The sequence below is a fragment of the Apis laboriosa genome, unplaced genomic scaffold (assembly GCF_014066325.1).
Source record: "Apis laboriosa isolate Shangri-la unplaced genomic scaffold, ASM1406632v1 scaffold39_cov144, whole genome shotgun sequence".
In the NCBI taxonomy this organism is placed as follows: Eukaryota; Metazoa; Arthropoda; class Insecta; order Hymenoptera; family Apidae; genus Apis; species Apis laboriosa.
Window position 1 is genome coordinate 2510186 of NW_025223140.1, and position 13395 is coordinate 2523580.

The window sequence follows — 13395 nt, forward strand, 5'->3', positions numbered from 1 at the left end:
AAAAAAAAAAAAAAAAAAAAAAAGGACACACAATTCGTTAAAAATCGAAATTTCAACGCGCGATATATATTTTCAATCCTCAATTGCTATCATTCCGCGGAACGTAATATTAATTAGTAGATTCACTGGAATGTAAAAATACAGGTTAGTTCCTCCTTACTTATCCTTTATATTATATTCAACAAAAAATATCAATCTTGTCGATCAAATATTTAAGTTATTTGATCGAGAGAGAGAGAGAGAGAATTTGAATCTGAGTTTCAATCTTAAAATTTTCCTTCTCTCGCGCTTTTCGATTCACCGCGCGTTCCCGCGCGTGAATGAACTTAATGACGCGTTCTCGCGCGAGGTTATGGAGAAATGCAAAATTGGCGAACCGAGTTAAAGGTCGTCGTCGCCGTCGTCGTCGCGGCTTGCTAGACGCGAGGCTCATTCCAGGCTGGCTGTGGGTTGACTCGCGCCTTCGAGCCAGGCTCCGGGGCACATTTAAGGATTTGTCTCGGGAAATTAGATTCTCGCCTGACTTGCAGCCTCGTTGCATCCCGTTTCTCCACGGATTCTTACCCCCTTCGTCCACCCGTTCCTTCGAATTTCCCCTCCTTAGCCCCGAGTACTTTTCATCGAGCGTTTGTTCCGCGAGGGGGCGAGGGGCTGGCACCGTGGGGACACGGGGAGAATTGGACCTTTGTCGAGCTAAGTGTTAACGTGCTCGCGCGGCTTCCCTTCAGCTATAAGGCCTTAGCCGAGAAATCGAGGAAGGAATTAACCCTCGGGAAATTATCTTCTCGCTGGACTTTGGGAGAACAAAGCGAACATACTGTTTGACACCGTGCTTCCTTTTATCGCTCTCCTCGCCTCGCTAATACGATGATCCTTTCCTTTTTTCTCTCTCTCTCTCTCTCTCTCTCTCTCTCTCTCTTTCTTTCTTTCTTCCACTCCTTTCGATCTTTCTTCGTTTAGATTGGTTTTCTTAACCCGCTATTATCGCGTTGATTCGATTAAGGGAACGAGAGGAGGAAGAAGAAGAAGAAGAAGAAGAAGAAGAAGATTATATCGTGGAACGTGTAAAAAAAATTGGAGATGGAGCAAGGTGTTCTCTGTTATTTTAGAGGGTAATTCAAATTTTTCATCGAAGGGATTGATTGTTTTTTCACGTTAACGATTAATAATTCTTTCTTTGATTCTTTGATCGAAATAAGGGGAATTATTAGTTCGTCGGGGAAGAATATACGATAATTTTGTTCGAAAAGAACTTTGGTTTGCATTTCGCGTGATGTTTTTTTTTTATATTTGAAAAATTTTTCTTCCACTCTCCGGGTATTTTTACTCGACAGCAGGAAGAACGCTCGATGACAATGTATTTTTATGATAATACCCAATCAAGCTTAAACTGTAATTTTTATCTATAATCGATCGGTTCTCCGATATTTTAAAACTTTTATTTTTCCAAAGGTCCTCGAAAAATTATGCATGAAACGATCCGAGAGTTAACGCGCGCAAACTTCGAAGCGAGCAATCTTTATTCAGGCGTGACCTAATCCCTGTGTCAATACACTTATTTTTAATATTATAATTTCAAAACTCTCTCCGTTACGTAATACAACACGTGCTCGCGTGTAAAATTATATTACGAGCATTCCAAAAATATCTTCTTCGCTTCTAAAAATCAACATAACGACATACAGAATAAATTTAAATTCATCCCACTTGAAACAATGAATTCTTTAACGTTCACGAATCGTGAAAAAAATATCGATTAAAAGGAAGAAAAAATTTTTCGAAATAATAAACCCTCTCCCTTCGTTAAATGCGCCATGATTGCTGACCCATACGTAACTTCCCCCTACCTATTTACACCATCGTTCGAATCGAAACCCTGAGGAGCGAGCGCGTCGTCCTCGTCCTCTCATAATCCTCGAGGATTTCTTGCCACTCGGACCGAGCCGCGCCTGCGTCACGTCGGCCGGCTCAAAGTTGGCAGCAATGAAGGGAAGCTTTCGAGAGTCCCGATATCCCGGGATACGTTTATCTGCTGGAACATGGTAGGGCGAGCGAGCGATGGCGGTAGGAAGCAAGTCGGATCGCCAAGGGATCGAAACTTATCTACTTGCTCAACTAGCTGCTCCGGCCACCACCACCCACCCTTATCCACTCGCGGGGAACTTGGTCTATACCCTTCAACTCGGCCAACTTCAGCGCGAGATACGCATTTCTCAAATCTGTTTCCGTCTTTGTACGCTTAATTCCGCCCATCACCGTACTTGATACTTGAATCGTTGGGCGATATTCTCTCGAATTTTCTCCTTGAAAATATTTGACGAAAAATTCGACGAATAATTTAAATGTTATACAAATCTTTTGCCTGCTCGTGACTTGAATTCAGGTGACGATTTATTGAATCGCTTCGAATTTTCCAATTTTATTACGATATTAAAAATTTTAATTAACGCGTCGTTCATTCCTTGTTTCTTTCTTCGAAACGATCAACGAAACACACGTCCTCGACATGAATATAAATAAATAATACAGAAAAATGCTCGTTAAATATAATTGGACAAGCATCCTTCAGATTACTATACTTATATCTTACCTTAAAGGAATCTATAATATAGCGCAATTAAACCTCGAGCCATCGTTTCACGATTCTCTCTAATATCACAGAAAAAAAAATAAATAAAAGGAAAGAAACCAAGATCCTTTCAACATTTTCGGTAACAAGGCATTTATCCTTCCAACACCTTCTTCAATTATCCCTTATTCCGGTACGAGCGCGACAAAAGACAACGCCGATGAAACGAGCGAGTTAACACGATCCGCAACACCGGATCCTGGAAAGCGAGTCGAAAGTTGATACGCGAAAGGGGACAAAAGGATACCACGTTCCTTCCTTCCTTCCTTCCTTCCTTCCTTCCTTCCTTCCTTCCTTCCTTCCTTGCAGGTCGACGAAGACGGATCGTTGACGAAGTTCGGTAACACCGTGATTGAAGTCTTGCAACTACGTGGATACGCGTTGGTTATACCAGCCGATGGTAAGTAAGACGGTGGAAGCAGAAGCAGTGACAGCGTTGAGCTCTGGATCACTCCTCCTGCATCCGCGTCAAGCCGGGGCTTTGTGGGGCCACACCGACCGGAGATTACAATGGCATCTACGCCAGATTAGCATATGAATTACGGGGGCCCCTTCATCCACCTCCGCCCCCCTCCCACGCGCGTGTCTCCCTCCCCCCCGATATCCTTTCCCATTCCCTTATCCCTCTTTCTTCGTCTTCTCGATATACTTTGCCCCTCCCAAACGTTGCTCCCTCCCTCTCTCCCCCCTCCGCCCTTTGCGCGATTTACCTCGTGCGCGTTCCCCCTATTCAGGCCCGTTTGAGCGTACAGCTTCGAGAGGTAGCCGAGGCATCAAGTTGGCCGAATTGCTCGGCTACCTACTCGGCCAGAATGCACGTTCTTTGGGTTCATGTTTCCGTGAATTTTGGGAACCGATATTTGGACGGGTTATTCGCGATATTCCATTATGCGTGCGAACAGTGTGCGTGCGCGCGCGCGCGCGCGCGAGAGCTTCTAAACGTTCGAACGATTACGAACGTTGTGCGAGCGAACGGGGAAGGAGAATGGAATATATATATATCTCGTTACTTCTTTCGTCGCACGAAATTTGGGAAATTTAATAATAGGGGGAAGGCTTCCGTCGTTCGAATTGTTGATAATTAATTTAATAATAAACGGGTAATAATAGGGCAGTCCAATTTAATTGTTTTCGTAAAATAAACCGAATTGTCTCATTAGCTGTCGGGGGAGAGGGAAATATCGCGTAAATTGCTTTTATTGACTCGAATTAAGTTTCATTACGTTCGAAGGTAAAGTTGGACGAATTTATTAATTCGTATTAACGGTAAGGGCGAATCGTGTCGATGTCGTGAAATTCTAATAATTAATCTGCGTCTCGTTTCGTTTCGGGAATAATATATATGTATATATGTATAGATAATTTTGTCTTATTGAGAAAATTGTGGATGGGCAATTATTTTTATTATTATCGATTAAATTCGAACGGATACGCGATGTTTAAATCGGTAAAGTTAATATTGCTGGCAAAGCTGGTATGATATTTCGTCGAAAATTAACCGTCTAAATTGTTTCATAAGCATCAATTATTTAATTCTCATAAAAGGAGAATATGCGCGTGCACGATATATTTGATTAAATTTCTCCTCCCCCTCCAGCTCGCCAGCAATTCATGATTATAAATAGGTACTAATGTTATGCAAACTGAAATTATAAAATTATAATACCATAACTTGAATGGAATCGCATCCTGGCTTGCAACAAAAAGTTTGCAACAACACCGTGTACGATCACATTTTCGCGGTTTCAAATTTTATTTACCGGGAAGGGGAAAGTTCCGAAATATATCACCGGATCGAAACTTTTTAATATCGATGATAATAATAATTTTAACGAGTCCAAGTCGTTACCACTCTAATATATCGAATTACGTTCTTAATTTAATTTTCCATAATTTTCAAGGTCTTTTTTTATCAGCACGGTGGATAAGAATATCGTACAAAGTGCAACGGTAATTAGAAAATAATTCGATACACAAGTTCACCAAAAGTCCCTTAATTTCTTCTTAAGTGCATCCAACTTGCTTCTTTCTTCAATTAAAATGAATTAATCGAATTTCGTTCGATTCGTCGTATTAATTTCCAATTATATATTTCATTTACCTTCGATCGTTATTTACAACAATATATAATAATAGATCGATTAAGAATCAATTTATTTCTTCTGTTACAAAACAGGAAAAATCGTAATAAGAAAAATATTGCATCGACATCGATTTCTGCTTTATCTCCCCTCTACGTGTTACAGCATGTGTAAACCTGATAACCAGTCAATTGTTATCTTATTTTTTTAGGCCCGACCATCCATCGTGCGTTTCCATAAAATTTAGCTTCAGTGTGGAAGCGAAAAACAGAGAGAGAGAGAAAGGAAAAACCGAACAAATCGGGGATAAAAATGGTTGGCGTTATTTTCAATACGAAATTAATAAATAGTACCTAACTCGAAAACGATGCGTGTATTATATATGGAAACGAAATTTTTATCAGGGCACGCTCCTCTGTGTTTGCTCGATTGAAAGTTACGTATGGGTTGACAACGTTGTATTAATGCAAACGTTATATAGCGAATGCTTTCCAATTCGATAAAAATATTTCATTGCTCGCTATTAAACCGGTTTTATTTTTTATCCAACCTTTTGATCGATAACGCAGGGCTTTTGTTATATACATGTATATAGATGTATATTTTGCCCTACCATAAGCGAACAAATTGTAGTTTTCAATAGTAACCTGAACACAATACACGTTTCCATCGGTGAAGCTTTAATAGCTTTTAAGAAATATTGAAAATATTACAATGCTGCATTATCAAGCTAAATGTTTACACGAAATATTTTTAATATCACGTGTATATCGACGAAAAGAAAAAGTGACGATTGTATTTTTCCTCCTTTCGAAAATTTTCTTTCGCAATTAACAATCCAACGAATCGTCGAATGAACGATATTATTAATGAGCTAAAAAAAAAGGAAAAGTATTCGAAACGATTTCGGTTAAAGATTATTATTTTTTCTTCGCGGTTAAAAAATCTGAATGATTCGATCGCTTATCCTTACCTCCGCGGTTTTCACTGTCCGCCGGCTTCACTTGAATAGGACGGTTCATCTGCAACGAGAAAAAAAGGGGAAAAATAATTCATCAAAATTACACATCTCTTGTAAAAAATATAAAAAAAAAAAAGATTCCAATCTATCATCTCGTACCAACCACAACCAAACCAAAAACTACCACCACTCGCTTCTTAATTTAACCCATCCATCGTCGATCGATCGATTCATATAAACGCGTTTTGCGTTTGGGTAGAGAAAGTAATACGTCTATCTCTCCACGTCACTTTGCCCCCTTGTTTAAACACCATCTCTGCCGTTGACAGGTCCGATTGTCAGAAAATAAAGGTAGCGAATGGAAAACGGAGGAGGCTGGAAAGAAGAAGAAGAGGGATAGAAAGAGAGAGAGAGAGAGAGGGAAAGAAGGGATCCCCCTCTCTCGCCCTTTCCCTCGTCCTCGGTTTGCGGAAAGTGCGGAACTGCGACACTCGTCCTTCCTTCCGTACATACACCGAAATCTTTTGGACCGCTGCGAATGGGTCGAGATCCCGGAGAACAAATAACATTGTTTATTTGTCGGACGGGTCGCGCGACCGCAGAGCGCTCTACTTCATTCCTGGGGGATGAGAATGCATGATTCATGACGCGGGGGACACGGGACTGTACTCCGATTCTCCCCTCTCTCTCTCTCTCTCTCTCTCTCTCTCTTTCTCTGGATTTTCGCTCTCGCTTTTCCTTTCTTCGGGATCGCCCTTCTTCTTCTTTTTCTTTTTTTTTTTTTTTTTCGAAACCCACCCCTTTTACGAAAGACGCGTTATCCTCCTTCCCTCCCTCGTGCGTAAAAGGAACGAGATTCGCGCGTTAGAGATCAAACGCCGTGTAATGTAAATATAAACGACAATATATATATATATATATATATATATATAATTTCTCGATCGATCGATGTTACGTTTCTTGTTGATTGTACGAAACGAATACGTATATTTCATTTCATTTCGAGCGACGGAAGAAGTAGCACGAAGTACAGCTTTCCTCGATAAATTTTGTACAAGAAGAGAATCTTTGTTTCTTTAACTGGGGTAGAGGGGAGAGCGTTTGATATGGCCGAGAATCGTGACGGCCATCTGTCTTCTGACTCGTTGTTTTTTTTTTTTTTCTTTTTCATTATGCACTATCTCCCATAAGAATTGTAGGAGGGAGAGAAAGCCAGCGGGGTAGAAACATACGTGGCAACCCCAAACTTTTTCCCCGTGCATGCACGTCAGATACCACGAGGGGTTGGCTCGCCGAGGGGTCAGTGCCACGACCACGTGGATCTCGTGCAGAAACTATACCCGCCAAGCGCGAGCCAAAGATTTCCGGGTTCAAAGTCCCGGCCACGAACGTACGTTCCTTTTCAATTATTTTCTTCTCTTTTTTATTATTATTATTATTATTCGTGAAAAATTCTCCAAATTTTCGAATTCAAATTTTTAAATTCGCATCCCCTTCTTGAACATTTTAAATTTATCACATTTCCTAAGAAGAATTGGAAGAGAGATACTTTTACTAAGTAAAGATAAGATTTTTAATTATTATTTTAATTATTGGCTCGTTGAACGAAAATAAACTGCTCGTTAAAGGGTTAGGAATTATCCTCGGCGTTACTTACATATTTCATCTAAATTACCTCGCGTGAAAATATAACACCACGATATATGTATATAAATATATATGTATATAATCATGTTTTAATAAATGGAGATAGTATATCTCATTCGTTCCTAAGTGTAATGGGGCATTAAGCAAGGTTTAACATACATCGGACGCCTGACAACCTGATTTTCACTAATGGGGAATAAATTGCTCCCATCGCACGAGCTCATAATTCCGCTCCCACGTCGGGGGATCGATTAAATTGTAATGTAACTGTCACGAGACACGTCTCAGGTGGAGGAAATCGTCGTTGCTTATTGTTTAACCTGATCCAAGGCGAAAAAAGGGGCGAAAGATTTCCATTTCCATTTCGATTAATACGGATAGAAATCGGCGTATTTACGTAACGTAACCAAAGAAATTCGATGAGAAGGAGGAGGATGTGTACGACAAGGAAAGGAGAGGGGACAGAAACCGGAAGACGCGTGATTCCAGGGATAATGAGGGGGGTGGATGGTGAGCGAGGGCAGGTCACTTTAAGCAGTGTCCTCAGGAAATTAAACTTTGAGTCGGGCACCGGCCATTAGGCCGGTTTGTTGTTGTCTCGTTGTCAGGGGAAACCCCCGTGTCCGTATAGATACTGGAACTGAGATACGACGTTTTGCCCCCCTCCCCTCTTCCAGGCTCTCCAGGGAAGTTTAACGCTGAACGCATCGTGTAAATGTCACTTACGGCCCAAGGGATCTGTACCAGTCAATAACGATCACCGACCGAGACTTACAGACGCGCGCCGATTAATGTAAACGAGTATTAACTGCTGCTCGTTAACGGCTTCGTTATGGGCAAACCAACCCGGCACTTGATTAGCGTACCAGAATGTACAATGATGTTAATGATTCCATTGAATCGGTTGACTTTGAGATAGAAACTGGCTCGATGGTGATCAAACGTGATGAGATATCGTACGCATTCAATCTTATCTTAATTTTATTAAATTCGTATTCGAGGAAAGAGATCGATTCGAAACACATTTATTTTCCATTTTTTATTTCCCAGTTTTCTAAACAGGTGGCTAAAATAGAAAGTATACGCGGAATACATTTGATTATTAATCAAGTTTTAATATTTTTTCCCCCAGTCGCGTTTTAGCCCTTTTCGCGTGTTAGCTCTTAGTTAATTAACGTAGCAGCCACTTTCCAAATTAACACACATTTTCCATTTTAGCTAAATGGATACAAAGTGCATACCTTGCCACGATATTATTTCATTACATAACGATGTTTCGTTAAATCACCATCCAACGATGTATCTGCTCCTCGAGACACAATATAACGCGTTTCGTCGATTTTCGATCGAAAGTTCGTTCACCTTTACGGCGGAATAAAAAGTCGCGAAACAGGGCGTTAATAAGAAGAATGGTAACGACTCATGAACTGTTCTGTAACGGGTTAAAAATATCCCGCCAAGGTTGAGAATCCAGACCAACGTTGAAACGTGGGCCGCGCCTTTATTTAACGATTTCGTTGAGCCGGCCGATCACGTGCCGACTCTTCGACAATTCGTGTCATCGTTGGCCATGTGCTGCACTTAGAAAATCGATCCCCTTGAGAGCCACCACTCAAGATGGATGGTAATAAGTAAATGTGTTTGCTCAGCCCAGAGCGCGCATCACGAGCAATTAATTAAGCTCGATTATCTATGTACACTGCGGGAAGCGCAGTCTTGCCCGCCTCTGCCGGATAGATGCTGAGTAATAGCCATATGCTTCAGGAAATATATGTATAATCGTGTAATCGCGTCTGTGTTTCGATTCCATTTTGCGGGCTGACGCGTTTCCAACAAAAATGAAACAACAGTTTCGAAACAACGCTCGCTTAATAACGAGCGAATACAATACCGATACGAGTTTTTCACGAGAAGAATTTTCAAAAATGATCTCGAATTATGATAACAATACTTCCTATCTAATATTTTCTTTTTCGACGTCAAAAATATAGACCCCCCGACTTGATCGACCAAAAAAGAAAAAAAAAATTCGATATTGCGAGAGGCTCGATCGAAGATACGATCGGGAAATCGATATACAAAACGACGGATTAATCTAAAAATAGAATTTCAACCGGGTATAAAATTGAAACTCCTCTCGAACAATTACAAGGCGAAAACTCTCCTCCTCCTCCTCCTCCTCCTCCTCCTCCTCTCGAGGGGCACGCGCAATTAAATTAACCATATTTATAGCTCTCCCTCCCTCTCCTCTCCAGATCTCCCCGGAATATAACCCAATTCTTTTCTCTTAGGGAGGGGGGAGGAAGAGGGATCTACGATTCCTAGAAAGCGGGGCAAAATCCAGATAGGGGATAGGTGGAGGCTGATAACTGCCGAATTGAATGGTGAATGCCGCTTCGGAAATTGAATAAGCTATCGTGTCTGAGCCGAGCCGTCGAGCGAAGCCCTGGTATTTGACCTGGCTGCGTGCAATCAATGTACTGATTGGAGATAAGGGCTCACCCCGTGTAGCCCCTGGCATCCTCCTCCCCCGCCATGATTTATATACGTACGGCCTTCGTAGGCGATGTATTCATTACTTGATTACCCTTCGGCAAGTTAATACCCGTCGTGACCGTGTAACGAGCCAGATATGCCTTCTACCAGGATCTCTGAATCTTCCCCGATCCTATGATCCATGCATTCTTCTCCCTTCCTTCTGAAATTTCTCTCCTCCGAGTAATTATTATCCATTCCTCCGTTTCTCCTCGATTTCTCCACTTTTCCTCTCTCTCTCTCTCTTCTTTTTCCTTTCCTCTCTTTCTTTTTTTTCCTCATCCGGTTTACTTTACCGTTCGTTTGTTAATTCGATAGACCGATAACCCGAGAGATGGGAGAACGTGATTGGATTTGGAACAAGGGGTGTATAACTCGGCAGGACGAGATATCGATTCAGTAAGTGGTATTCAGGTATTATTAGGGAAATTTGTAATGCGAAAATTTGAATGGAGGGGGGGAGGATGATTCAGTCTCTTTCGTACATTCACTCTTCTCCACAATTGTATCCATTCTCGAAATGGTGAAAAGGAGGGAGTTTTTTTTTAAATTCAAATCAGAGAGTTGAAAGAAAGAAGAAATGTACACGCAAAGAAGGTATACAGTTTACGCAGTCGCTGTTACGGGTACAGAAATCGGCGGAGGGATGGCTGGTCTCGAGTTAACTTCGATATAATTTGCCGCACGCGTATCCATCCGGAAACCCAGCTCCGCGAAATCTGTACCCGCTAATACGGCTAATTTGTCGACTGCTCCAAAAGCAAATGCACTTCTCCCCGCGCTCGCATCGTCGGATGCCACAGAGGAGGAGGAGGAGGAGGAGGAGGAGCGCAGCGGTTCGGATTGCCTCCTAGCATATTACGTCTAAATGGATTCAAGCCGGGCTAATTGGCGAATTAATTGAAATTCCAAAATGAATCGAATCATTTAAGCGATCGAGTTTCGGCTTTCGGTGTACGCCACGATTTCCCTCCCTCGCCCACCCTCCCCCTTTCCTTTTTCCAAACGGCCAATCGTTGCTATTTCCGCAACACAACCGCCGATCAATAATGAAGCCGTTATCTATCGGAGGAACGATCATGAGAATCATTTCAATCGGAGGAAGGGAGGGAGTGTACACGGGTATTGTTCCCATCGCGTTGGCCACGTCAAATTGCCAAATGAATTTCCACCGTATCGCGACGAGTTAGCGAGTTATCACCCCCCTCCATTTTTTCGCCCCCCTCGCTTCCTCTTCTGGCGAACAATGCCGATGATGATGACTCGTGTTGAAGCTTGGGTCACGAAGTCGTCGTGAAAAAACACGCACCTGCGTCCTCGATTCGATTTGCTACCTGTGCACGCACGCACGCACGCACGCACGCACGCACGCTGGCTTAGCTTAGTTTCATCGTGATTATAAATAGGATCCACGGGAGCGAAGAACATGGCTGTTACAGAAATATGTATATACGATGGGATTCATTCTCGATTCCTTCTTATCTCCTGAAATTCGAATTCTTCGTTGGAGAGATCAGCAAGCGTTCGTTATTCGTTTTATCGTTTTATCGTTGGATAACAAACACGTGGGTTCGTGATATTGATTCACGATAATACGAATGATGTCGTCGTCACGTTCACGAGTGAAAAAAATAATCGTATCCCTCCCCCCTTGTCATCGAAGTTCCAAGCCAAGTATTAAGCCTCTTACACGCCCTGATTGCCTGATACGAGCAAAGAGAATTGAACCGCTTAATTACAACGGAAGCGAACCTTACCTGCTTTTACCTGCTTACCTAACGCTCGAGATTACGATAGTTCCCCAGATATTTTCACGACTACGCACGTTGCGTCGAATATTTTACGCAACCACGCCTCCCCGCCACCCGCGAAACACCCGCTCCCCTCTGCCTATCCAATTTCTCACTTCTTTTTTTCTTTCTTTTTTTTTTTTTTTTTTATTCCCCGCCTATCCACTCCCCTTCCCCCTCCCCCCTCCCCCCGATCACTTTTTTCCCTAACACTCTACAAATATTTGAACGCCGGCTACAGCCCCGCCGAAAGAGCATTCGAGTCGAGTGAGCTTTCGCGTCCCCAGGCCAATCACCGTTCACCGATTGTAATCTAAGCCAATGCCTGGGCGCGCATTAAATGTCAAACGTTATTCCGTCCCTCTATCTCGTGACGCCGACGGCGACGATGCCGGCGTCTGCGTCGATCTACGCGTGGTCGCGGCACCCTCGGGGCGACGTCGGTTTTTCGGAAAACCGCCGACTCTAACGAACGCTGTTCAACGTGACGCCTGCGAAATTTCTCGTTCATTTCTCGCGATGGAAATGTGTATATATTGGAAACCGTGTAGATAATATTAGACCTAGATTTACCTCTCGATGCAATTTTGCGTGGAAAAGTATGGTAATCCTGGGAAAGGGAATTTTTAGGGATCCCTAGAAACTTAAAAATTACTAGATTCGTAATAATACGGGGAGAGGACAGATTCTCCCATTTCTGAGATTGGAATAACAAGGTTTCGATTAAGCCAATACGTACGCGTACGCGTATGAGTAAGTTGGAGAACGGGTGGTCTGGTTTTAGGATTGATGAGCCAAGCAAAGCAACGTGGAGCCATGTGGCGAGCTACATTACCACGGCGTTATGCGCTGGCACATTCAGCAGTGTGCTGCTGCATTAATTGATGTACGTCTCTGCATCAACAGCGACCCGCCTTCTCGTGAGAACCCGTCATGTGTTCTGTTCAACGTTTCCGATACAAACGCGCACGGCACATATAGGATGGGCTACGTCAACGTCGAAGGAAGCTCCGATCGACAGGAAGACAGGTAAATGGACGCGAAGCCACCGATACATCGTTTATCCGAGATAATTTATTTCTCTCGGCAACTGGGTCGCATATTACGTAAAAATGGCCTAAATCCATCTCTCTCTCTCTCTCTCTCTCTTTATTTGTGCTGTGCTTCGTCGATAGCCCGAACGAATATCTCCTCCATGATTATTTATCGGAGGCTGTAATTCAGTTTCGAAACTCCCCAACAGATTTCCCTCCTGGATATATCCGTTCTCAAAGTCGAACGTGATTCATTCCATCGTTGCAAATACACCTCGTACTCGTGGAAAATCAGAGGAATTGAAACGATTATTACGAATCGTTATCGCATCGTCAGAAAATAAGAAGAAGAAGAAAAGAGAAAAATTCCCGGTCGAAACGTCACGCAACACCCTCCACTCATAAATATTTCAACGCGCAATTTCCCCTTTAAAACACTATCTAAATCATTCAGCTTACCATCCATTACCTTGAAAACAACACTCGACGAAGGGAAGAAAAATTACGAAGAATTACACGCACGGGGAATATATCGATATCTCGGATCGTCGAGCGCGCGAGTTCTCAACGAAACAACGTGGGAAACAATTCGTTTTATCTCGTTTCCCTCGACGAAAAAAAAGAGGGGGAGGAGGAAAAAAAGAATTCGAAATCTCCCTCCCTCCACTCCCCCTCCCCCGGCGATAATAGGTGCAACATTGATCGAGGCACGGTTTCA

The 13395-nt window shown here is 42.6% G+C and overlaps 1 protein-coding gene across 17 annotated transcripts in view; it reads right to left on the reverse strand.

Moving 5' to 3' along the window:
• The window catches only part of LOC122715634 (CUGBP Elav-like family member 4), a 513357-nt gene that overhangs the window by 64361 nt on the left and 435601 nt on the right, over window positions 1-13395 (reverse strand). For 16 of the 17 annotated variants that reach the window (XM_043937961.1, XM_043937967.1, XM_043937962.1 and 13 more), the window contains one exon: window positions 5684-5732. In XM_043937961.1, coding sequence (XP_043793896.1) covers window positions 5684-5732 — 49 coding nt within the window. Of the gene's footprint in view, window positions 1-5683; window positions 5733-13136; window positions 13222-13395 lie in introns of those variants that run through there. The other variant, XM_043937970.1, reaches the window with a different exon arrangement.